This window comes from Notothenia rossii (genome assembly GCF_949606895.1).
Source record: "Notothenia rossii genome assembly, chromosome: 8".
Lineage (NCBI taxonomy): Eukaryota > Metazoa > Chordata > Actinopteri > Perciformes > Nototheniidae > Notothenia > Notothenia rossii.
This window is the reverse complement of record NC_136906.1, coordinates 10,574,435-10,598,712: the sequence shown is the minus strand read 5'-3', so window position 1 is coordinate 10,598,712 and position 24,278 is coordinate 10,574,435. Positions and strand designations below refer to the sequence as shown.

Here is a 24,278-nt window from a genome sequence, read left to right as displayed (position 1 = left end):
TATCTACTTTACTAGAAAATAATATATGTAAGCAATAGCTCACGACAGGCCGTGGTATATGCTCATTATATCACAGCTAAGGGGCGTGGTTCGGCCCGACGCGAAGCGGAGGGTCGACAACCCCCTTAGCTGTGATATAATGAGCATATATCACGGCCTGAAGTGAGCTATTGCTTTTATAAAATGATGACCAAGTGTGGCAATATGAAAGAAAAATACACACTCTAATTTAAATAGTTTTTATTAGTAAATAATGATGTTCAAAATAAAATAGTCCCTCCGTTGGCTTCTGCACAAAACATAGTGCAAGGTGGTTGCTATGCAACAACACTAACAGCAAGCGAACATATTAGACAGAGAGCGTTGATCCATTATTTGGCTGTTTATTTACATGAATGTGTATGTTGCTGTTTATTGTGCAGCCACTGAAATACTGTCCAGCATCAGTAGCATGGCTTACGTGATCACTTGTATAGGTTGAGGTTGTTCGAGGCTGTTGCTTGGCGTGGCGAGAATATTGCTCCACTTTCTCCGGTCCCCGAGATTGGGCTTCCAGTAGCTCTGGAGAGAGCTTTCGCACCTGTGGCCACTAACGGTCATAATTTCTCTGCTTTGTTTCAAGACCCGCATCAGAAAGCTTTTGAATGGTGCTACTTTTCCAGTTAGTCTACCTGCTCTTCACGTAGCTCTGCATGTCGTAGTTTAGGTGCTTTTTTTTCTGGAGATAGAACTGCTCAATCCACTCCTACATACTATAGTAAGACCCCCCCGGAGGTCGAAGTTAATCTTAAATGTTTCCATTTTATGCTTTGTAAGTTTGTTTCGTAACGGAAGAAATTTAAATATATTTATAAAACTGACAAGTCAAATCAAGCAATCTGATTGGTCGATAGCGTTTTTGCGGACCTCTTTGATTACAGATTTGAAAACATCGTTGCTTGCTTTAAAAGTAGCACAATTCATTATGTTAAACCTTCAAAAGTATCTAGATATCCCTGCCCTAATGCCAAATGAACTGCACACTGAATATGTTTTGCCGTTTGATGTCTATGTCTGGACCAAAAAGGAGGGCTTCTGCCCAGCTTCTGCCCCGTTACTTCTCCGCTGCTTTCTTGTTCCAGCCCAACGGTATACTGTTTTTCTCAGACGCGGAGGGATACTGACTTGTTGTGAAAAGTAATTTACAATTATACCCGTGGTATACGCTCAGTATATCACGGCTAAGAACCAATCAGATTGCTTGATTTGACTTGTCCGTTTTATAAATAGTTATTATAATAATGAAAACTGGAAAGACCTATAACCTCTAAATGTACATTATTATGTGTTATAATGAGGATTAAATAGTAGCCAATATTGTCCAAATTGCTGTCATTGATTTAACACCAACAGCACGACAAGCTTTTCGCATGAACTTGACTAGAAAAAATATGAATACAATATAAACGTAGAGGGGAAGCACCTTTACCTTCCACCACCTGCCCAGGAGGACTGATGGGAGACGGAGCGTAGGAGGCGGAGGGTGAGATGGGGGAGTCCAGATGAGAGGAGGAGATGGCAGGCGATGCAGAGCTTCCATCAGCAAAACGCCGCTCTGCCTCCGGCTGCAGGCTGGGATCCTGGTGTTTCTGCTGCTCCTGTCTTTCCTCTGCACAGTCGCTGCTGCTGGGCTCGGGGTGTTCAGCTCTCTCCGGGCCCTCGGCCGAGTCTGGACGCTGTGACTTTAGGGGAGTTTTCTGCTCTGAAAAGGAGCTGTGAGGAATAACAAAGAAATATGTTTTGACTATGTATGTCATATGCACCAACGTCTGTAAAATATCTTGACATTAGTAAAGGTGGAGACACTTTAACAACTGTATTGACCTTGTGACGTCAGAGGTAGGACTGTGCCTCACATTTTTCAACATTGCTTGGACCCAGTTGTTTCGCAGAGAGGTCATGGCACAGAGCGTGTGCACCCCATCTATTGTCTGTGGAAAGAGAAATATCATTTATTAAACACCTTAAAGTTGAGGAAGTGGATATGTTAGCTTTCCAGTTGAATGTTTGTGTTATCACAGTCTATTTCAAATTATGGATTTAATTGATTTACCCTCAATATTTTAGTCCCTTTACTCGAGCATCCAATGTGAGTTTTCTTAATTAAATATCTTTTTTTCAATTTAGATTTTTAGAAGACTTAGATGACAGATACTGTAATAATGTGTTGAGGGTTTGTTCCCTACTGGAACATCCAATAACAAAACAATACAAACTAAGAAAGCAGAAATATTGGCAGTCTTGTATGAGGTTTTGTAAGAACAGTTACTTAATAGGTATTCATAAAGACACATTACCTGTTTCTTTACTTTGTTGCAGGTATGATGACATGCAGAGGATGGAGACTCCTGAAGCTCAGAGGAGCTGCTTGTTTTCATTTGCTCCTCCTCATCCCCATCAAACTGATCCTCGTCATCCCTTTAAGGATGGAAACATAAACAAGCCCAGCCATTTTACATCATTCAAAATATAGCACAACAGCAGCATTTCATAAAGAAACAACAAAAAAGAAAAACCTAGCGTTATCTGAGTTCTTTAAAACAACAAACCTGAGCTGCTCCTCCGAATAAGACAGCGGTTTCTTTGCTGCAGCTGGTCCTTGTTTGAACGCATGCTCTGGATCTATTTCAGAGACAAAAGCTGTAAGTCATACTTTTTCAGAAGCTCCTTTAGTTATATGTATCCATTCTTATTTCTAAGAAAAACCAATTAAAGAACTACTTTGCTGTGGTGCTTAAGGAAAAACATTGAAAGAATGATGAACAAAAATAGCAACCACATTTAGATTTGTATACAAATATAGATGAACTTTAAAATAACTTAACTTGGATGCATATTCTGTCAAACGTACCGTCTCCCGTGGGTGTTTGGTCGAGCCTGTTGAGAGAGCGGCTGCTTCTCATGAAGGGCGCGGCAGAGAGAGAGGAGCTCTGGAGGGACGAGAAGCTCCGGCTGCTGCAGAGGCGCAGAGCCTGTCTGCCGGGGCGAGACGCCGCTCGGGGCCCCTGGTGGACGACGCTGCATCTCTTCAAACTAACACCAACTTTATTAGCACCAGCCTTATTATCACTGGCCGTCGTCTCACTACCTCTGGTGCCCGGGCTGTTGCTCCTTCCATAAGTAACGCTGGTTTTGCTGGCAGCCTGTTTACCTCCACTGGACGCAGGAACAGCTGCAGGTTCCTTTGGGAGAGACAACATAGGCTGAACAGTGTTTCAAGTTTCAAGGCTGTATTGTCATATGCACATTAGCTACAGTGTAGATATGGCAATGAAAAACTGAAGTCCCAGGCTCCCCCAACAGTGCAACCAGTGACTTAAGTTGTTCATGGTCTGAGTAGATACATCATAAATAAGAAAGGACTGTAGGTGTAAAGTTCTGTATGTTTTTTGAGGATGCTCATATTTAAATATCACTGCACCTCCTGTTAATCCCGATTCCAAACTTGGCCTCTTTGACACAAACAATCCAATCACCATGTGAGACAACCTTTTAATCCCCAAAAGAGCTCTTAATTTGCTTAAGTACCATCTGACCGACACTGTGATCATGGACAAACCCACACTTGAACTTAATCACACTCGAGCGTTGGAAAGCTATTAGAGACAGGCGGTTTATTCCGGTCTCTAGCGATGCAGCCTCACCAACTGCAGAGGCAATCAATCTGCGGCCGGATCACTAGACAGCGAAATCAATTAGAGGAGGCTCCAAGAGTCCTGACTTAGCGACTTGTGCAGGTCGTAAACGCACTGACTTGACCTTCGGACATTAATGGCTGCATTAATTAAATGAAATGCACGTCTAGCAAAAACATGCATACTACTCTGAGGAAATGGTGTCTTCTGTGTTTAGCTAACAACACAGATATGGTGATGTACTGTAGTCCAAACATTTTAAAGCATATTGTATACAGTTGGCATTAGCTTTAGTGCTGGAGTAGTGGGGCGTTGTACATACAGTAATATGAGAGGTGAGTGAGATGAGATATTTGCCTGTGTGCATCTTTTTATGTCTTCAATGTTGCAAAACCAGGATAACATAGCATACAGTATGTATCAAATCAAGCAGGCTTTTTTATTTCACAAAATGAAACAAACGCTGCCAATTTTCTCTGTTTCTGGTCTATTTGTGTGGCAGTATGTTCACTTATGAGTATGGTTCTAGGTTTAAATGCTTACAGGTTTCTTTGGGATCATATCTTAAAGACCTCACATGATCCAGTAAATATTGACCTTGACCTTGAATATTGATATTATAAAAGTATTTCATAATAAATACTGCTTTGTTGCAAGTTAAGAACTGGGAAATATAGGATCATTTAACCATGATCCAACTCGTCCCTTTTTAACTGGAAGAATAAAAAAGAATGAAAAGGTAAAGTAAGAAATATTTGAAAGGTCACATGTTGCCTTATCCTCATGACGCTTCATATCCATCAGAAAAGGTGATGAGTCTGAAATGTGTAAGGCAATAAAACTCTTGGTAAAGGTCATCCTTACCTTCCCCCCTGGCTTCGGAGCAGGTTTTTTGGGCTTAGAGTTAACCAGGGAGTCATGCCACCTGTTAAAGATAAGATTAAGACAGTAAAGCATAAATTGTCCTGTCACCCTGCACTTCTATTAAACAATTATTAAGTGGGCCCCACAATGTTATCCATATATTTAATTTGGCAGTAAAGAGGTATACATTAAAAGAAAGCATTGGAGGTTATGATAGTTTTGTGTGGCCCAAGTTAATGGAAATAGGTTTCAGTTGGCAAACATCTGTCACTGAAGATTGTTAAAAGGTAGAATCTGTATTTAAGTGCAGTTTCGACAAATACAGAGTGGTATAAATTATGAGCCAATAATTAAGAACAAGTGAAGTATATGATTGTTTCTGTGCGTGTTTTGTTTACCGAATGCAATACATACTGCACTATTTAAAAATGAAATGTCAATTAGTAATGATGGTAATTTTACTGTGGCAATAAATCAACTCTTTTCACCATCATTTGGCAGAATGGTAACAGGAAACATGAACATGGCAAAAGTTAAACAACATTTTAACATATATTTTGTATGAAGAAATAGAGAATAAGCTAAATAAAATGATCACATATAAACCAGAATGAACATGCTCACTCTTTCTTCTCTCATGATGTTGCTCATTATTATTTCAGCTGCCATATTAGGACAATGCAAGTATGTTTTTTATTATAATGATATGGCCTTCAGTGTCAAAATGAACATTTTTCAGCAATGATGCCTTAACATTCATATATAAACAGGATGCTGACTCACCTTGGCGCCCTGGACATCATGTTTAAGCAGTAAGGTGAAAAAACCCTTTTATAGACTTTAAAGATAAACGTATAAACTTCTGGCTGGTGCAAATATCCATCTGCAGTGAGATGTGCTTCCTCTCACTAAGGCAAAGTCCAGAGAAATCAAACCACAAGGAGGTCTATACAATAGTGTCCTGAAGAAACACGCACATAATCCCATACACAGTTGACAAACTCTATTAGAGTTTGGCAGGATTAGGCCAACAGTTTAACAGGATTACCTCGCTTAATTTTTAGTGATCTTGACAAACAAGAAAATCTGCAAAAGCCCATTAAGGTTATATAAATACACCATATATATATATGTATACGTTTTTTATAAACAATTAAAAAAAGAATATACTTCTTTTTATGACTTTCCTTTTTATTGTAACTGCATTCCATTCTTTCCACCCGGAGTTCCATGGAATGTCAAACAGAGACATTCTAGGAGTCTAGAACACCTAAGAATTCTACTAGGCTAATCACCATATATCAGTCAGTCAGTTGAACTCACTTTCTTGTCTAGACTGGCTGTTTTCATTTGTCACTGTCTTATTTCAATTATTTTTGAAAAAAAACATTACTGACCTGATCTACAGGCAACAGGTTTTCTGTTACAACATGGCTGCCTCTTTTGACAGCGACCTCCAGGTCATCAGAGGAGCAAAGCTGTCCTCCAAGTTTTCAGACTACCTTGTTCTGGACTTAATTGGACAAGGAGCCTTTGCAAAAGTCATCAAGTGTGTCAAGTCCGCCACCAATGAAATGGTGGCCGTGAGGATAACAAAGACACAGACAGAAAAAGAGCATGGCATCCTACAGAAGCTCAGGAGCTTTGACTCTGACGTGGGGAACTTTGTAAGGTGGGACACCTCATTCCTCTACAAAGATCATCTCTGTCAAGAATTCGAGCTTCTGGATATGAATCTGAAGGAGTTTATGGATACGAGAAAGACCTTGTCTCTACAACTGAAAGACATCCGACCTATTGTACATCAGGTGGCAACAGCTCTGAAAGTCCTGAAAGGCTTAGGGATCACTCACACAGATGTCAGACCAGAGAATATTATGCTAGTGGATCACGTACGGCAGCCATTAAAGGTCAAACTTATCGACTTCGGCTCCGCCTGCGATGCCACAAAACCAGAGCAGGTCCCATCAATGCAGCACACGTGGTACTTGGCACCAGAGGCCATGCTGGGACTCCTCTGTGACGAGCCCATAGACATGTGGTCCCTGGGCTGCATTGCTGTTGAGCTCTTCCTGGGCTCTCCACTGTACCCCGGGAGCAGTGAATATGACATGATCTGCAAGATAACAAAGACTCAGGGTGAGATGCCAGGGCACCTCCTCAACGCTGGACTCAAAACAAGAAAGTTTTACCTGAACACTTGTCCAAATAAGTGGTCACTCATGACACCATATGAGTATGGAGGCATGTCAGTGATTGAAGGCATGTTCAGCTCCCTGGATGATCTGAAGAAAGTCCAGCCGAAGCAAGACAGTCATGCCTCAAAAGCACATGCCAAGAGAGATAAGGCTGATCTGGAGAACTTTGTGGAGCTGGTCAAGCAGATGCTGCAACTGGATCCTATTCAGAGAATAACACCCAACCAGGTGTTACAGCATCTTTTCGTTACAAAGAGCCATCAGATGGACTTATGTCCTCCACAAAGTCTGAGATCCACACAGCAGCCATCCTCAAAAACCAGATATTATCCTGGGGCTAAAAGTCCACAAAAAACATTGAAACTGGTTGAGAATACTTCAAGCATCACTGTAATCCGGCCTCAGAGGAAAAGAAAGAGGGTCTATGGTAGAAACAGATGCAGAGAATGTGCTTCCCCTGTAAGGAAGAAGAGGAGAACTTGTGGAGGTGGACCTTCAGTGAAAAGGCGTTATTGGGAAATTCCAGATGGCACTAGAGGATTTGGAGATTTCACTTCCCCAGAGAGAAAAAAGAGGAGGATCTGGGAAGATAAACCAATGCCAAAAAGGCGATATTTAAAGGCTAGGAAAAGAAACCCAAAGACCTCCTCATCAGGGAAGAATATGAGAAGGATCTGTGAAGATGCACCTCTGTTGGTAAATAAGCCCATTGGTAGCATTTCAAGTGGCAGCCCAATAACGCTGAAGATCCCATCCCGAGAAAAGATGGTAGAGAAAGTTACACCTCAGGCTAAATGGCCTTCTGGTCAAATCTCTGGTGGCAGCACGACAGTCCCAAATATCTCATCACCTGAAAAGATGATCTGGGAAGCCAAACCTTTGGCCAAAAGTACTTCTAGTAAAATGTCATGGGGCAGCACAATAATCCCAAAGCTCTCATCTCCAGAAAAGATGATCTGGGAAGCCACACCTTTGGCCAAAAGTACTTCGGGTAAAATGTCATGGGGCAGCAGAACAATCCCAAAACTCCCATCTCCAGAAAAGATGATCTGGGAAGCCACACCTTTGGCCAAAAGTACTTCGGGTAAAATGTCATGGGGCAGCACAGCAATCCCAAAGCTTCCATCTCCAGAAAAGATGATCTGGGAAACCACACCTTTGGCCAAAAGTACTTATGGTCAAAGGTCATGGGGCAGCACAGCAATCCCAAAGCTCCCATCACCAGAAAAGATGAACTGGGAAACCACACCTTTGGCCAAAAGTACTTCTAGTAAAATGTCATGGGGCAGCACAGCAATCCCAAAGCTCCCATCACCAGAAAAGATGATCTGGGAAACCACACCTTTGGCCAAAAGTACTTATGGTCAAAGGTCATGGGGCAGCACAGCAATCCCAAAGCTCCCATCACCAGAAAAGATGATCTGGGAAACCACACCTTTGGCCAAAAGGTCTTCTGTTGAACTTTCAAGTGGCAGCAAACACAGCCCACAGATCTCTCCCCCAGAAATAAAGGGGTTGAAGAGTATCGTAGTTACACAGGAGAAAGACACTACCATGCTACCAAGCACCTCTAAAGACGCTGCTTCCACTGTGACCCAGCAGAAATCTCTGAACCAGGGGGTCGACAAGAACGGAAAAACTCTAATATGGATCATTGGATCTGGTTACGTTCAAAGAGGAGAAGTTGCAGCCTATGAGAACTTCGGTGAGAATTTTGGACTTGACGTCAAAGTTCAATGGTTTGGCACAGGAGGCATGCTCTGGAAGGGAGTCCTACCCCGCTTTCAGGCAGAGTTGTCAAACTCTCAGAGACCCCCTGACATTTTGGTCATCCACGCCGGCGGCAACAGTCTGGGAACAATGCCTGCAAGGAATCTTGCATCAGTCATGAACAATGAATTGATGGAGCTCCATTCACAGTTTCCTTCAATGGCCATTGCATATTCCTGCATCACCGAGCGGCAAGTGTGGAGAAATGGACCTCCAGGGAAGGTCAACTATGACAGGAAGTGCATCAACCAATTAATGCAAAAGGCTGTTGGCAACCTTGGTGGTGAAGCAATTCAACATCCCCTCCTGAGATTTTTTGACAAGAACATATATCTCCCAGACGGAGTGAACTTCAGCAAGAAGGGGAATGGCATATTTGTGAGCAGCATCCGCAGTGTTGTGATGAAGATTCTTCAGAAATCTCACACCTAACTGCGAAACAAATATGTCTGATATGGATCATTGGACCTGGTTACGTTCAAAGAGGAGAAGTTGCAGCCTATGAGAACTTCGATGAGAATTTGGACTTGACATCAAAGTTCAATGGTTTGGCACAGGAGGCATGCTCTGGAAGGGAGTCCTACCCCGCTTTCAGGCAGAGTTGTCAAACTCTCAGAGACCCCCTGACATTTTGGTCATCCACGCCGGCGGCAACAGCCTGGGAACAATGCCTGAAAGGAACCTTGCATCAGTCATGAACAATGAATTGATGAAGCTCCATTCACAGTTTCCTTCAATGGCCATTGCATATTCCTGCATCACCGAGCGGCAAGTGTGGAGAAATGGACCTCCAGGGAAGGTCAACTATGACAGGAAGTGCGTCAACCAATTAATGCAAAAGGCTGTTGGCAACCTTGGTTGTGAAGTAATTCAACATCCCCTCCTGAGATTTTTTGACAACAACATATATCTGCCAGACGGAGTGAACTTTCTCCATGTTCCTGTTGTAAATGTGTCAGCATAATACAATAAAATGCATAAAAATTTATACCTGTGTACAGTGGTGGAATGTGATAGGGTTAGAACTGATTTATATGTTGCAATTAGCAGTAGTGTTTGAAATGTACAATTCATTTAAAAATATGCCTTGGTTCATTTTGTATTATCTAAACTAACTGAAAAAGGAAAACAATTATAGAGCTAGGGAGAAAATACTGAATAATTTAAGCTAGCTGTGGCAACTATATCGTCACTTGCTAGCAACATACTAGATAACCTGTATAATGCACTTTGGTCTTTTATTGATGTTACAATGTCAACAGTAATTATGGCAAAAATAGCTTTCAAATGTTAAAACAGGTGTCAAAATGGTCAATTGTGGGTCATAATGGGAAACAGCGATGAAGATTAAATATTACTATTACTGATACTACAGACAATATCCTGTATCAACCTTTTCCATTTGTAGTGGTATAGTAGGACTTGTCTATGTCCTTATTATATATAAACAAAAACACATGACTGAAGAGGATGTATTTCTTTGTTATTATTCTGCTTTTTTAAGTGCAGCCAAACTTTACTGAACCTTATCCAGACATCCAGGGCAAACAAGAGGTGGATGGTCCCTGTGTGACAACAGGGCCTTATGACTGCTGCGGCAGTGTTTTAAAATGTAGCCACAAGTAAACATCCTGTAAATTGAGATGCATTACCTCAGACTATAACTATTTCACATGACTAAACCAACCCCCCTGACACAAACCCTAATATAGCTCATGTGTGTCTGCGGATCTATTTGTGTAAATCCACAATATACAAGAAGCGGGTTGTTTGGCATAAAATGCCTTATATTTAACTAATAGGACCAGACTGGGAAGAACATTGCTTAGAATTCCCCAATTTGTATGACCCAGTAAACCCACAAAAAGTGATGATAGTAAGCAAACAAAGCAGTAGACTGACCTCCAGGTGCCTGTACAGTACGGTGACCTTTGAAGTTAAAGATAGCGTTGTGCTGCCATCTACAGGCTTCTATGTGCACTGACCTCATTCTGTAAAAAATAGCACATTTCTGTCATTTAACATTTAACTGCAAGAAACACATATTTTCACCATTATATTTTAAATGTTATTAAAATACTTTCATCAATGGAATATTCTGCATGTTCAAAATCCAACTAGTTAGTAAGTCCTGCCATTGAACAATGTTTTTTTTGTATTAAGTATCTACAGTGGTTATTACAATCCAATACATTTGTTGGTCCTAATTCAAATAGGATACCTTTTATTTGTGTACACTGTTCGTTCCCGGTCTGAAAACACGAGCGCTGATCGGCTGACGGTCATCACGTGGCCTCACAGCTGATTTCGTTGGATGAGGTGTTTTGCTTTGACCGTTCATCATTTCATGAAGCCATTTCTGGTTAGCATCGCTGCAGAGTAGCACAGCAGTGAACTGTAGAGATAAACCATGGCACAGGCAGCACATGCAGCACAGGGAAATGTCTTAGACGCAAACAGCTCTCAGATCCAGGTGGAACACGATAAGAAGCGCCGGCAGTTTGTTATCCGACTAAACGGTGAGTAGGCTATGTTCAACATGTAAACAGTAGCATGCTAACAGGCTAATGCTAGCTCTGCTGTTGTTCTTTTCTTGCTGCCAACATCGTCGTCGTTTTCTTATTGATGTCTCAAGCTGCCACTTCAGACAGAGCCGTTGTGATTTGCACATAGTTGCGATGTCACAGATATCATTTATTGTAAGGACTGAACAGACCACTGTGCTTCTTCTTAGTCAAAGCTGCTGACTTCCTTCACTTGTAACTTCACCTGCTTGTTTTTCGGAAATATTTTTGTTTGTTCCATCCTGAAAGCAAATAGGCAACAAGCATCCACACCTACTAAAGACAGTTGTATAGACAATCCTGTCATATAAACAGACAATTAAAACATTACTAAAAAGGAAGTTCAAGTACAACAACCTAGTTCCTCTCCTCGACCTTAACAAAACCAACTTCCAATTTTAAAAGCTGAAAACAGGTGTTTATAACCGTATCAATGTGTATATTCCAAGGTCAATTTCAATTATTGTTTAATTAAAATCGTTTTTGATCATTTATTAATTAAGATGTGTTTACAGCAAAAGGCAAAGCACATCTCTTTCTTCTCCCAGAGTTTTTAAATGACGGGCTCCACATCACACATCCACATTAACAAGGGACCCTCTTGTTTTGATTGAGTGACCACTGAGGGAAATGACTCATGCCTTGTATTATTGTGCAGCCATGTTGCAGTATTATATGTAAATTAAACACTGCTACTGCAACTTGATCAATAACTTAGCCTTTGGGCAATATCTTTTTTTTTTGTTTTAATCAATATTTTATGAATGTGTTATAGACTTGTGAATTAATTGTTTGGTCTATAAAATCTCAGTAAGTAGTGAAGCAATGTCCATCCAGGTTTCTATGATACAAAGTGAAGGTTTTTCATGTCTTCCTTTTTAAGACCATAACACAAATATATTGAGTTTAATATAAATAAATAAAAACATAGAAAGGTAGGAAATCTCCTTGTGTGAGATGGCCATTTTTGGATGAAACGTGAAATCGGCAATTATCTTTTCTGCAGACTGACATATCATTGAAGCTGTAATTAAGTTTGTCCTTAAAGGTCCTCTATTGTACTATTTTTCAACAATATATCAAAGATCTCGGATATACACAAAACGTGTCTCTGAAGTGTTTGGCTCGAAATACCAAAAAGATCATCTCTAGGAGGAGATTCAGGTGATAAGGTGGGCGGCTGTTACCTTGGTTGGTTATTGGCTATGGTTGCACGTAACCCAAAAAAACATTGTGACATCACAAAGACTAAATCTGATGAGCTCCTTTTCAGACATGTTTTTATACATCTGGCAGTGGTTCCGTCAGTAGAGGCTTGGACTGGGAGCTGTAGGGTCGCCGGTTCAAGTCCCGGACCAGACCTAAAGTATGGAGTGTGGACTGCTACTTGGAGAGGTCCCAGTTCACCTCCTGCCCTGCCGTGGTGCCCTTGAGCAAGGCACCTGACAATACTAGTACTAGACTCCTGGTACTAGGATGGGTTAAAAGCAGAGAACACATTTCGCTGTGTGCCATTAAAGAGGGTTTCATCCCTCCGATTATATTCTATTCTATAAATGGATCAGGACAAAAAGAGAGAGAATCTTTTTTCCTGAAACTTTCCGAATCTCTTGACACAGAGGGGAGACAAAAAGCGGATTTTGCATTTTAAGTGACCTATTGAACTTGTATGTTTTATCAGTATTCCCTTGAAGAAAGGTGGGGATGTTGCTGCTGTTAATAAGCTGTAGATGAATGGGTTGGGTGCAGGGGCGGATCTAGACAAATATTCATGGGGTGGCAAGAGGGTGGGAGGAGAATTTGAGGGGTGGCATCCCCTGGCAGAAGTATATTCTGATTTAATCGCAGTCATATCAATCAATGTTAACTTGGAAAGCCACAATATTGATATTTTAACTCAATAACATTAGGTGAGATTATTGTGGCACATCAGTAAAGCCTTAAATATAAATATATAAGGTGGCACACGTAATTTAATGAATTTTAACCGAATGAGTTGGTTTAACTCTTAGACCAGCAGGGGTACCAAATATTCAGACTGCTGCAATAAATACATTAATTAACTGTCTCATCAATGTGTGTCTTTATGAATATGATAATATTAACAATCATATTATTCCTATCAGCTGTCAATCACTGTTATGATTCACATCTTCAGTGTTATTATTAAATAAACTATATTTTTTGTTAATGATGAACGTTCCTCAAGATGCTTGCTCACCCTCCTTCAAATTTGAAAGACCAGTAATTACTATCATAATTCAAATGAATCAAAGGAACAGTTCAGCGCCCCACGACTTCATTGCAAACAGTTACAACCTTGACTTTACATCAGAAAGAACAAATATTAAAGAAATGACTAACTGCATCAGTTAGGGTTAAAAAAAACTGTGTATTCAGCTAAAACATACATCGCTGCAGTTATTATCCAGTGGAATGCCCGTACCTACTGGCCTAGTTAAATCAAAGTGGTTACTTTTTTTTGGCTGGGCAGTGAAGTTTTACACACCGTCTTATTTGACTTTCTCAGGACTTGAAACTGTTTTTTGGGGGCAGACCCCCACAAAGACGAAACATATATTTACACATGTAAGGTCATCATCTTAACAGTTTATTATTCTCATCGACTCATCCGTGAGCAGAGCATCAAGTTGGCATGCCTATAACAGCTGAATGTGGCGATTACCATCTTGATCAGCAAAACGCCACACAAATTTAAAGCTATGGTGCGTTTTGATTCAATGCTGAGTACAGTCAAACTTGACAGGCTCTTCTTTGTCATAGTAGACCGCAAACAGTTGCGGCGCCAGAGTATTTGTGTTGGGTCAATCTATGGTAGGGCTAACCCATACAGTGGTGGGGCTCAAGTCAGTATTTGCAATGTAATAACATACACGCTCCCCTTGACAGTGAAACGCCACGCGTGAGGTTTATATTATTTCCCTGTCTCAATCCAAATTGAACTGTATGAAATAAAAAGGCACATTTGTCTTGTAGTAAATAAAAAGGGCGACCTGGAGCCAATCCTGCAATTTCCCCACAGGTCAAAGAGTTGAAAACCCAACCCCTGCAGGGGGGTCTGGGGGGATTCTCCCCCAGGAGATTTTTTTAAATACTAACATCAAATACACATTCTGGTGCTCTCTTAAGGAGAAAAATAAAGAAATATATATTACTACACGAGGTATTTAATAAAATGAATGTCATTTTAGTTTTTTGTTACTTTGTTCTGAAAGCTGAACCTGCTGCTCCTCACAGAGAGGAGAGGGAAGAGGCTGTGTGAATTACTTTACATTGTGGATAAGGGTGGATAGCCCCCATTGTTCTGTGTGTCAAAATGAAAGACAGTCCACACACCTATCAATCATCAAACCGTAGGGTCTTATAGTTGTACCGATGTATATCGAGATGTACTACAGCAAAAGTATTCTCCGTCGGGACTTCCTGCAACAACACCACGCCGTTATCGTGATTCTGATTGGCCAGAAGACATTATCAAAGATGTTCTATTAAGAAGACGATCACTACGTGACAAAAGTTTTCAAAACCGTTTCTAATCTTCGGTATTTCCAGATAAGTGGCTACTGAAATCAATCTTACTAACTGCTGTCTGTGCAATTTACTCCGCGCGAGTTGGCAGACTTTATTTTGCTTACTTTAACATCATTTTTCATGGTGGGGCTAAGCCATTTATTAGTATGGCTGTAGCCTGTCCCGCCATACCCTGACCGCAAATACCTCATTCCTTCTATCGACTTGTATCCGAAATGCTTCTCGTTTTGCGCTGTCCTCCCGTTCAAATGAAATCGCCGCCAGTCATATTTCCAAGCTCGCGCCAGGGGGGGGGAGGAGTTACAAGGCTCGCGTCTTGTGCTGCATTCACTTGCACTCGGACATTAGAGATTTTCTCTCATAAATGTCCGATGAGCCACAACTTTTCTTTCAAAACAAAGCTGCCTAATGGGGTGGCAGCTGGGGTGGCAAGGCATTTTTCTGAGGTGGCAGCTGCCACCCCGTGCCACCCCGTAGAACCGCCTCTGGTTGGGTGGAGAAAAACTAAAAAAACCTTGTTGCTATGGCCTCTGTCTGCCCTCAGGATCTCATGATCGTGCGGTCCTTCTGTATGAATACGTTGGGAAGAAGACGGTGGACTTGCAGCACACTGAAGTTCCAGACGCTTACAGAGGGAGAGGCATAGCCAAGCATCTGGCTAAGGTAAAACTCATTAAGACAGTTTTTTTAATTCATCTTAAGAGAAGACGGAGCCAAATTGGGAATCTTTACACCATATCATTTGATCATCATTTCAAATACAAATAATGTGTTTTGAAATGTATTGTCTCTGCAACCTTTTTTGTTGCAATGGCACTCAGCATTGTGCATTGTCAGGAGAAACAGAACAAGTTAGCCCGCTTCATTAATAACAGTTCTTTGCACTGCCAACGTAATGTATAAAAATGGCCGCAGCTCTGAACATCCTGCTATGTTTACTTGATGTCAATTCGACAATGATCTATATCTTGGATTAAATTGAATGTCGTTGAACCCAGATTACACTAGTGATGAGTTCTGGGTGATGAGCTCTGGGAAAACACTTTTTATTATAAAATGCAGAAAAGTATCTTACTTTATTTACTTCACTAGTGATCAACCTTGTACCTTAAATCTGGATAGCACACCTCAAAACGTTTTATTGAATCAATAATGACTTGTGTTTTTTAATTAATGATGGAAGTGTCCATGTGAAATGCTCTCTTATTAAATGTGTGTGTAGATGTGATTTGATGTTTCTGTGATGGCAGGCAGCCATGGACTTTGTGGTGGAGGAGGATCTGAAAGCCCACCTGACCTGCTGGTACATTCAGAAATATGTCAAAGAGAATCCGCAGCCTCAGTACTTTGAACATATCTATCAATGACCATAGATGGCTCCGACGGGGAACACACAGAAAAAGAGACTGTGAGGGGATAAATGAATACTCTGTGGCATCATGCTTTCCGAGTTACAAGCTAACATACAACCACAGACCTTCCAGGTATTGTTAAACATGATGGATCTCAAGGAAAAGATGTCTGAAAGATGAACGTTGAGTTAATGGGTCGGTGACACACTGGCCACAAAACAGGAAGTGAATCAGCAGGTCAATAAAGACATAAGCAAATAAACTAACCAAAGCTGAAGCCTGCGAGCTCCAACATCATTCAGGATGCATCACTCACTGAAAGCAAGATTAGGGCCTGTCCTGAGAGCAGATTTAAATCCTATGTTGGAGATTTCCTGTCCTCCTTTGGACGCATTGGATGTGAGCAGCGCTAAAAGATGGCCGACCCAAGTGTCTTTCTCCATGATAGTTTGGACAGAAGCAATGATGGCTTCACTGAGGCTCAAACATGATGACTTTTATATTTCAACACCTTTTTGATATTCTTTGGATCTGTTTTATGTTATTTCTTTTTCCAATTTTGCCTTCCTCAATTCTCTTAGATTTAGTATTTTTATGGCTGGAATGCTTATTAAATACACTACAAATGCTTAATGCATATTTTAAACATCACGCTACTCAAGAGGGTTTCTTTCTAGGTGATTCCAGATGTTTTTGGCACACATATTTAGTTGGTATTATTTTAAAAGCAATCTATATTTTTAATCTTACAAACCCTCAATTTGCTTCAACTGTTACTGTATCCAATCCCGTTGTCCCCAGTAACAGAATAGCACTATATTAATAAAGTCATACATTGATAGTCAAAGGTACAGGGGTTTATAAACTAAAGAACTCAGACTGAGGATATCCGACTCATCATTTTCTTCACTGTACGTGTTACATATTACAGACACTTGTGATAAATTGGGTCTGAAGCTTGACTCTGTACAGCACTTCGGGTTGGATATAAATAAATACATCCGTGCATACCAGCATTTAAAAAATAATAATAACACTGTTACATTTAGGGCATTTACATTGTATGGTGTCCACCGTGCATTTTCTGTCTTTTGAGAAAGTTTCACTGGATGACAAATGCATATTACTTTTCTTGTAAAGATTACCATGGAAGAAATATTCACTTCTTTACTGAAAAAAGATAGAGGGTTCACTGTGTCCTTTCTGTTTTGGCTCTTCAGTAGCTTTTGCTGGTGACAATCTTCAGTGTTGAGGAGAAAAATAGCTCAGGTAACTCAACACACTCTGGTTACTCCACTTTCCCTCTGTCAAATGTTACACACCAAGATAATGTTTTATTGTTTGAGTTACTTTTTATATTTGTGTTTTCTTGATAGGAAACAAATGTTTGAATTACAGGTTTTGGTGTCTCTACCAACATGTACCATTTCTTGTCATATTTTTTGTGTGCTCGAGACTTTTTTGTCCATTCTTCTTGTCTAGAAATAAATAAAACAATACTTATCATATTATCCATGTCAATGTTTGTATTTTTTTTTATAAGACAGGGTAGCATATAGACATAATACCTTCATAAACAAACTCATATTTCAATATATTTTAACTCAAGGCTCAACTGTGCTGTGTTATTTCAAAACAAACAGGGCATTAATAGTTATTGCAAGAAAATTAGATTTTCCAGTATTCATGCAATAAGAAAAATATAAATAGATTAAGTGCATATATACAAGTCTAAACTATGTATGTATATCTTGGCTACTTCAATGTTAACACCCTGCAAACCATTTAAAGAAAAACTCGGAAAAAGCGTAGATCTTGGCACCATCTATTGGCTTTATCAAGAATTACTAGAATTCTGCGGGACATAGTGTGCTTTTAACAATGCAAGGGCAAGCACTTTTCAAATGTGTGAGATGGAAATAAATTTGCTGCCTAATCCCCTGTTTGAAATCACAGCAGTTAAACTACAAACCTGGCTGGTACACTTGGAGCCTTTGGGGCTCTCATCAACTACAAAACATCTCCTGGTTACTCAAAAGACCCGGAAGAAATGCTCTCAGTTAAATGTGGTGGCTCTGTAATGTTAACCCACCAAAAACTCACAACACAAACATGTAAAAACTCCACTTGATGTCCAAAATCCTGTTGAATTGACAATTGTCATCAGTGAGAGTGAATGTGATGTGCAATCATATCAATCTATTGGAGACACGGAGGTCATGTCCTAGTTGTTCTGGTGGTTTAAGACCTCCGGGGGACATACTATTTTATAATCCAAAACCGTGTTATCAAACAAGCTGATTCCAGTGAGTTTGGGCTGAATAGGTACATTTGAATAGTTTGTGACTAACAAAAATCCAAGGCATCAATATCTAACTTTGAGGATTAAACATGTCTTGACCCATTTCTTTTCTCATAAAATGCTAAGTGCACCAGTGTAAAAATAATAAGCTTTGCCTAATTATTACCTTTACAAAAAGAAACAATTCTAATCAGGAACTATATCTTTCAACAAACCTTTAAGTCTAACAGGGAGGCTGTGGCGCAGTGGAATAGTGTGTTGGTGTTCGGGAGCACAGGTTCAAACCCCACTACAGTCATCACACTAAATACTGTGGGGATTGCCCATAGTATTGAGTAGGTAAGTCGCTTTGTAGCGTCTAAAAACATGTAATGTAACCAAGTTTCCATGCTATACCAACATTAATTATTTGAAATGTTTTGATTGTTTAATAGGATGTATACAGATGCAAGGATGAATAATGAACATGTTAATTGATAGATCATTTACATACCAACATATAGACGTGCAAGTGTCTCCCTGTAGCCTCCATCTGTTGTGAGAAATGTTGGTGGTGCCGATATTAAATATATATTGGTTAGATTGGTATTGATTTGTTATACAATCGTGTGTATCTTACACCTGTGACATAGTTTTCACAGGAGCAGCATTTGGGTTCAGCTGATCTCACATTCCACAACGTTGCCATTATAGTTGTTACATGCAAAGCCCTTCAGATTACAGCAGCAGGACAGACACAGACAGAGCGGTAAAGCATGGATAGGTGAGGACCCAGAAGTCATCAAACACAAAAACAATTCACAAAATTAGATGTGAATGTATAAAGTATGTTGTAACCAAAGTATGCACTCTTACACAATTATTAATTAAAATATTGAACTCCCATTTGTTATTTAGATTTATTTGTAATAAATTAATTATTATGTCTTACACCAACATACATCAGCTATCTTTGTGTTATAATTATTTGGAATAAGGTCTGACCTTTCAAACTTCTGTGCTATTATAAAATACGTCAAGGCAGGTATCTCTTGCTTTATGGGAATTGCAGTGCGCAATAGGTTCAAAGTGATGCGTCGGCTGCGTTAATACACTTCATTACCCAGAAGGCTTCGCGCACTCATACGTCAACTGCAATCACGGCTGTATCTCCAACATGGCGTCGCTGGGAAGGAGGCGCGGTGTCCCAATAAGCAGGGAGAGGTCAGTTACTCCACATCTTAGCTATTAAACGAAATTGTTTTAATATAATACATAGTTTTGTCGATGTTGCCATTCAACAGACTCCGACCATGCATATGGTTTGGCGCTTAAAGTGAAACGCCAACACGACAAGTCAGAATTTTGTTCCAGGGTTAGCTAACGCTAGCAGGCTAACGTGTACAGCTAGCTTAATGTTAGCAAGGAAACAAACTAGCAGCTCATGTGATGTTTTGGTTATTTCACAGCAGCCGATCAATCGTGGGAAAAGTTGCGTTTAACCGTCTGCGGGTTTTTGAGGTGATGTTGTGTGCCTCGGCTGGCTAAATGCTAAACATTTGTGATTGGGCTCAGAGTTTGGTCCACTGTGTTTGTCGACATGTTTTAAAAAGTGAAACGCACCTCATCTTAGCTGCTCCCAACTTTTCACCATGCATGCGAGTTAGCTTATGTTATCCAACCGATGGACAGGTACATAATGTCCCTTGCACTGTCGATGTTAAAATAATTATTCGTTAGCTAATGTCCGCGAAGCCTGATAAGCCTGGTGTCTCTTTAAGTCTTTAAGGTTTGTTTGCTCTCAGCATGCACTGAAAGGCCTCGCATTGTTAACACTGATCCACACATAACATTATTTAGAAACACCTGGAAACACTACACTTTAAACACAATTGTTCGACAAATAAAGCAGATGGAAATGAGTTAAGATAAAGATCTAAAAAGTTGTTTGTTACAACGGCTGTGTTTTATGTGTCATTGACATGACATTACATTACATGACTTCAGCTATGAACACTTGTGATGACCATTTCACAATTTTTAAATGTTTATGAATGAATGTTAAACAATATGGAAGAATTACTAATTTATCCCAAGTTGAAATAATAGATATCCAAATAAAATGTGGAATTACCAATGTAGGATACATTCAAGAATACAATTTTAAATATGCTTTCTAATGTTGTATTCCCAATCTTACACTCTCACACTTTATTATAATTGAAAGGTCGTCTTTTACTTAAGCAGGTATCATTTTAACTAGAAGCTATTCATTTATCAGTCATGGAAATAGTTTGTAATGTAATAGTTGCGTGGTTGGTACAGTGTGTACCAGGGAGTAATGATTGATAGCAACACATTAACAATCAATCAAACACAGATGTTTAAAAAGACAGCACGAGTGCCATGTTGAAACTATATAGTTTACAAAAACAAATGTTATATTTATAGGTATGTCTTATTTATATATACACACACACACACACACACACACACACACACACACGGGTTTCAATCGAAAAACAATTTGGGTACAATAACCAGCTGGGGATGTTGGTTTTAGCAATTCAAGACAAAAACACTCACAGATCCATGAAATGTCGCCAGATTGATGTAAAAAATGTAGTCAAAACCGACCTTGACACTGCAAGCCTTTTAACATTTCTCTCATTGTTCTTTGCCTGTTTTCTGTTTCTGAACAGGGGAGTGATGGCAGCGACAGAATGCTACATTGTGCACGAGATCTACAACGGGGAGAATGCGCAGGACCAGTTTGAGTACGAGCTGGAGCAGGCACTGGAGGCCCAGTATAAATACATTGTCATTGAGCCCACGCGCATCGGAGATGAAACGGCCCGTTGGATTACCGTGGGTAACTGCCTGCACAAGACGGCCGTGTTGTCAGGCACTGCTTGCCTCATGACGCCACTTTCCCTGCCAATTGAATACACGCGCTACGTGGCGTTGCCCGCCGGCGCCCTCAGTGTGGCCTGTTCTGCCCTGTACGGCATCTCATGGCAATTTGACCCCTGCTGCAAGTACCAGGTGGAATACGACAGCCAAAAACTCTCGCGGCTGCCCCTGCATACGCTCACCTCCTCGACGCCCGTGGTTTTGGTACGCAGGGATGACGTCCACAGAAAGAGACTCCATAACACGATAGCACTGGCCGCCCTGGCGTACTGCGCCAAGAAGATCTATGAACTCTATGCGGTATGAGCGCACTCTGAACAGGGTTTAAGAAGCAACAGGAAAAAAGGAAAAAACAAACAAAAAAACAGAACCTATCCAACCCCAGATGTAAGGAAAGTGGAAGTCCCGATCACACATGGTGGGTGCTTCCATTTTGAACTTTGATCAGAGGGATATAGTTAAAACTAGAATGAATTGTTTTTTCCCTTGCGTTTTATTTTCTTCTATGTGACGACAGCAGCACACTTATTTCCTTAGTACCCTTGTGCATCCTTCCCTGCGCCCTCGACCTGCTATCCTTGACACACAAGCAAGTGCACAAGGGTACGACAGCAGTTCCTCCGGATTGAATTGTTTTGCAGTTGAAAAGGACCGACATGTTTTGAGTACCATGCTCTTTCCCTCGTAGTTTTACTGTACCCCTTTCCTGCTGATCAGTACACCACCCTTTCATTAAACATTAGGTTATTTCAAACTAACTTTTCTGTATTTTATTTTACTTTTTTTTTTTCATTAAATGGATTCTCAACATTGTCCAGAGAAGAGCAAATAACTGCAACTTATTTGAGATTGTGTCTTGTTCATGTAGATATTCTTGTTTAAAAGAGTGTAAGAAAGATCTTCTGTGGCTCAATGTCCTCTTTTGAATCACTACATAAATACTTACTTTTAGAAAACCGCACTTCCCACATGCTTTTATTAATGTATATTACATTGACATTAGGCCAAACAAAATAAATAAATATATTTGACACTAAAGACAGCCAATTATAAATTCATACTTTCTTGTACATGTTAGCCAATGCTTGTTATGAGTTGTTGTTTAGATTAGACGTTTTAATTTGGGGTCCCATGAAGAGATACAAATATGGACTAAGTGAGTTCCGATAAAAGAAGAGACGTGAACTATAAAGTGAAATTTAAATGTGAATAAGTGGAATGCCAAGAGTGACAGTATTGTTTTCGGGGTCACTGATTGGAAGGACATCAGCAGGATGAGGACTGTTGACTTTGCCAGCAGGACTTGAGCAAAATACAACTTGTTCATAAAGAATTTCCTAAATTTTGTGTAAATACGTTAAAGGTCCATCAAGAAATGTATTAAATAAATTGTAAACCCTGCTTCAAGGTTTGAAAATGGGTGGTGTTTCAGTAAGTATTGTGATGCAAACAGACAGCTGGGATTTCTATCAGTCTGTGGACAATTTCAGACGTCAACAGTGAATCTATTGCTTCTATCACACTGGTTTAAAAGGATAGTGAAAAGGTATTCAAGAGTTTACTTCATGATGCTCATCTGCTTTTTCTTTTTTAAACCAGTAAAGGGGGCGTACAACTGTTGCAAAAAGTGATAGTTTCTTCCTACATTCTACATAACTTGGAGCAGATAGTAAAGGTAAATTGTGCAATTGAAAAAAAATAACATTTACGCACACAGTCTGCAACACATTCTAATGTAATTTCCTCCCACCATACATATACCTGTATGGGACGGGCAGATCTGAGGCAGAGCAGTGCTCAGAGGACGGCCTCACAGACTCATTATTTTACTGATTTGCAGCCAGAGCAGTCTAATTATCTGTCAGCTGACTGGCTGCTGCGTGAGGTTGTTCGTCAACCCTTTTAAGGTAGCGATGCTTGGTCTGCTAGAATAAGAATGCTCCAGTCATCAGAAAATAGCCACTTTTTACTTATTCTCCCAAGAAAAAATCAGAGTTCCTGTGTAAATGCAATACTAGAGAAATATATTGACACATGCAGATTGTTTGCAGTAATGGAGGCTAGTATCTCACACACAAATGAAAATAAAACCACTTTAACGTTCTGCTTTTGAAATAGCAAAGCCATTATGTAATGTTTCAAAACATAATGTTACAAAGTATATTGTTAGATAAATACAAAAATAAAGCTCTTGATATTAATTTAGCTGCTGATATTCAGCATAAAGTCAAGTCTGGACGAATAATTGTTTTTTGACACGGTGTGGGTTTGCTCCTTCAGCCTACTTGGTTATTGAACTTCAACTCCCACAATTTCTAGCGCGGCCGGAAGTTCTTCAATAATCTCCCTCCGGTCCCCTGGTCCGTTCATTATCGTGTTCCTGTCAGTGGAGCCCGGAACTGCTTTTATTTCGGACTCCTTTGGTGTTTGTGCAGACAGGCAGCAACGCAGCAACCCGGGTGAGTTTAAACCAAACACGAAAACTAGTGTTTGATTTAAGGACTTATCAAAAATATGGAAGCTAGCTAGCGTTAGCATTTGGTGCAAATCTCAGGAGTATGTAAAGATGCAAGGGCATACACAGAACAGAAGACAATGTAAAGCAGACACAGGAAAGATATTCACAGTATGCATACTGTTTTTCACTGTGTCCCATTTTACTTTACTTGCTCGTTAAATGACTTTTTTATAAATCAGCATGAATGATTTGAGGATGTGATGGGAATTAAAATGCTTACTTTTCTTATGTCACTCATGAGTCATGAGTATCCTTTGTATGCAATTACAGAATATGCTTATCTTGCCATTATTATAGTAGCCTATGGTAAATGGGACTAAATACAAATCCATTATATTTTAACTTCTTCACTCTTCTGGTTTTAAAATAAATGATCCTCCTGATAGCCTACTCAAAACATGTTGTCGCGCGTTTGTGTGCGCGCGCGCGTGTGTGAGTAGTACTTGTCACTGTTGCCATGCTGGTTGTTTGAGTTGTGCTATGGAGACAGGACAGGTGGTAAGGATTTAATTGAATGCCTCAGATGATCAAACATTCACAATGCTTTTGGCAAAGGGTCTTCAGAGCTTACAGTACTGTACTGTTATTTATT

General features: G+C 40.1%; 3 protein-coding genes across 3 annotated transcripts in view; 2 read left to right on the top strand and 1 right to left on the bottom strand.

Moving 5' to 3' along the window:
• The window catches only part of LOC307014367 (uncharacterized protein), a gene marked incomplete at its 3' end in the record, with an annotated part of 11,476 nt that extends 608 nt beyond the window's left edge, over positions 1–10,868 (bottom strand). Inside the window, exons 1-8 of the mRNA XM_079642235.1 lie at positions 10,728–10,868; positions 10,409–10,497; positions 4,539–4,599; positions 2,891–3,221; positions 2,589–2,661; positions 2,337–2,457; positions 1,864–1,970; positions 1,469–1,752 (exon numbers count right to left, since the gene is read on the bottom strand). Coding sequence (XP_079498361.1) covers positions 1,469–1,752; positions 1,864–1,970; positions 2,337–2,457; positions 2,589–2,661; positions 2,891–2,942 — 637 coding nt within the window. The 5' untranslated portion in view covers positions 2,943–3,221; positions 4,539–4,599; positions 10,409–10,497; positions 10,728–10,868. The remainder of the gene's footprint in view (positions 1–1,468; positions 1,753–1,863; positions 1,971–2,336; positions 2,458–2,588; positions 2,662–2,890; positions 3,222–4,538; positions 4,600–10,408; positions 10,498–10,727) is intronic.
• On the top strand, positions 10,773–17,485 carry natd1 (protein NATD1). The gene is made up of 3 exons (XM_079641939.1): positions 10,773–11,025; positions 15,167–15,285; positions 15,873–17,485. The coding sequence occupies exons 1-3, from the start codon at positions 10,917–10,919 to the stop codon at positions 15,987–15,989; spliced, it is 345 nt and encodes a 114-aa protein (XP_079498065.1). The 5' UTR covers positions 10,773–10,916; the 3' UTR covers positions 15,990–17,485.
• A 1,855-nt stretch (positions 17,486–19,340) lies between these two features.
• Positions 19,341–22,585, top strand: tmem11 (transmembrane protein 11). Its single transcript, XM_079646875.1, has 2 exons — positions 19,341–19,479; positions 20,958–22,585. Exons 1-2 carry the CDS (start codon positions 19,433–19,435, stop codon positions 21,472–21,474), a joined length of 564 nt encoding a protein of 187 aa, XP_079503001.1. The 5' UTR covers positions 19,341–19,432; the 3' UTR covers positions 21,475–22,585.
• Positions 22,586–24,278: the final 1,693 nt, after the last annotated feature.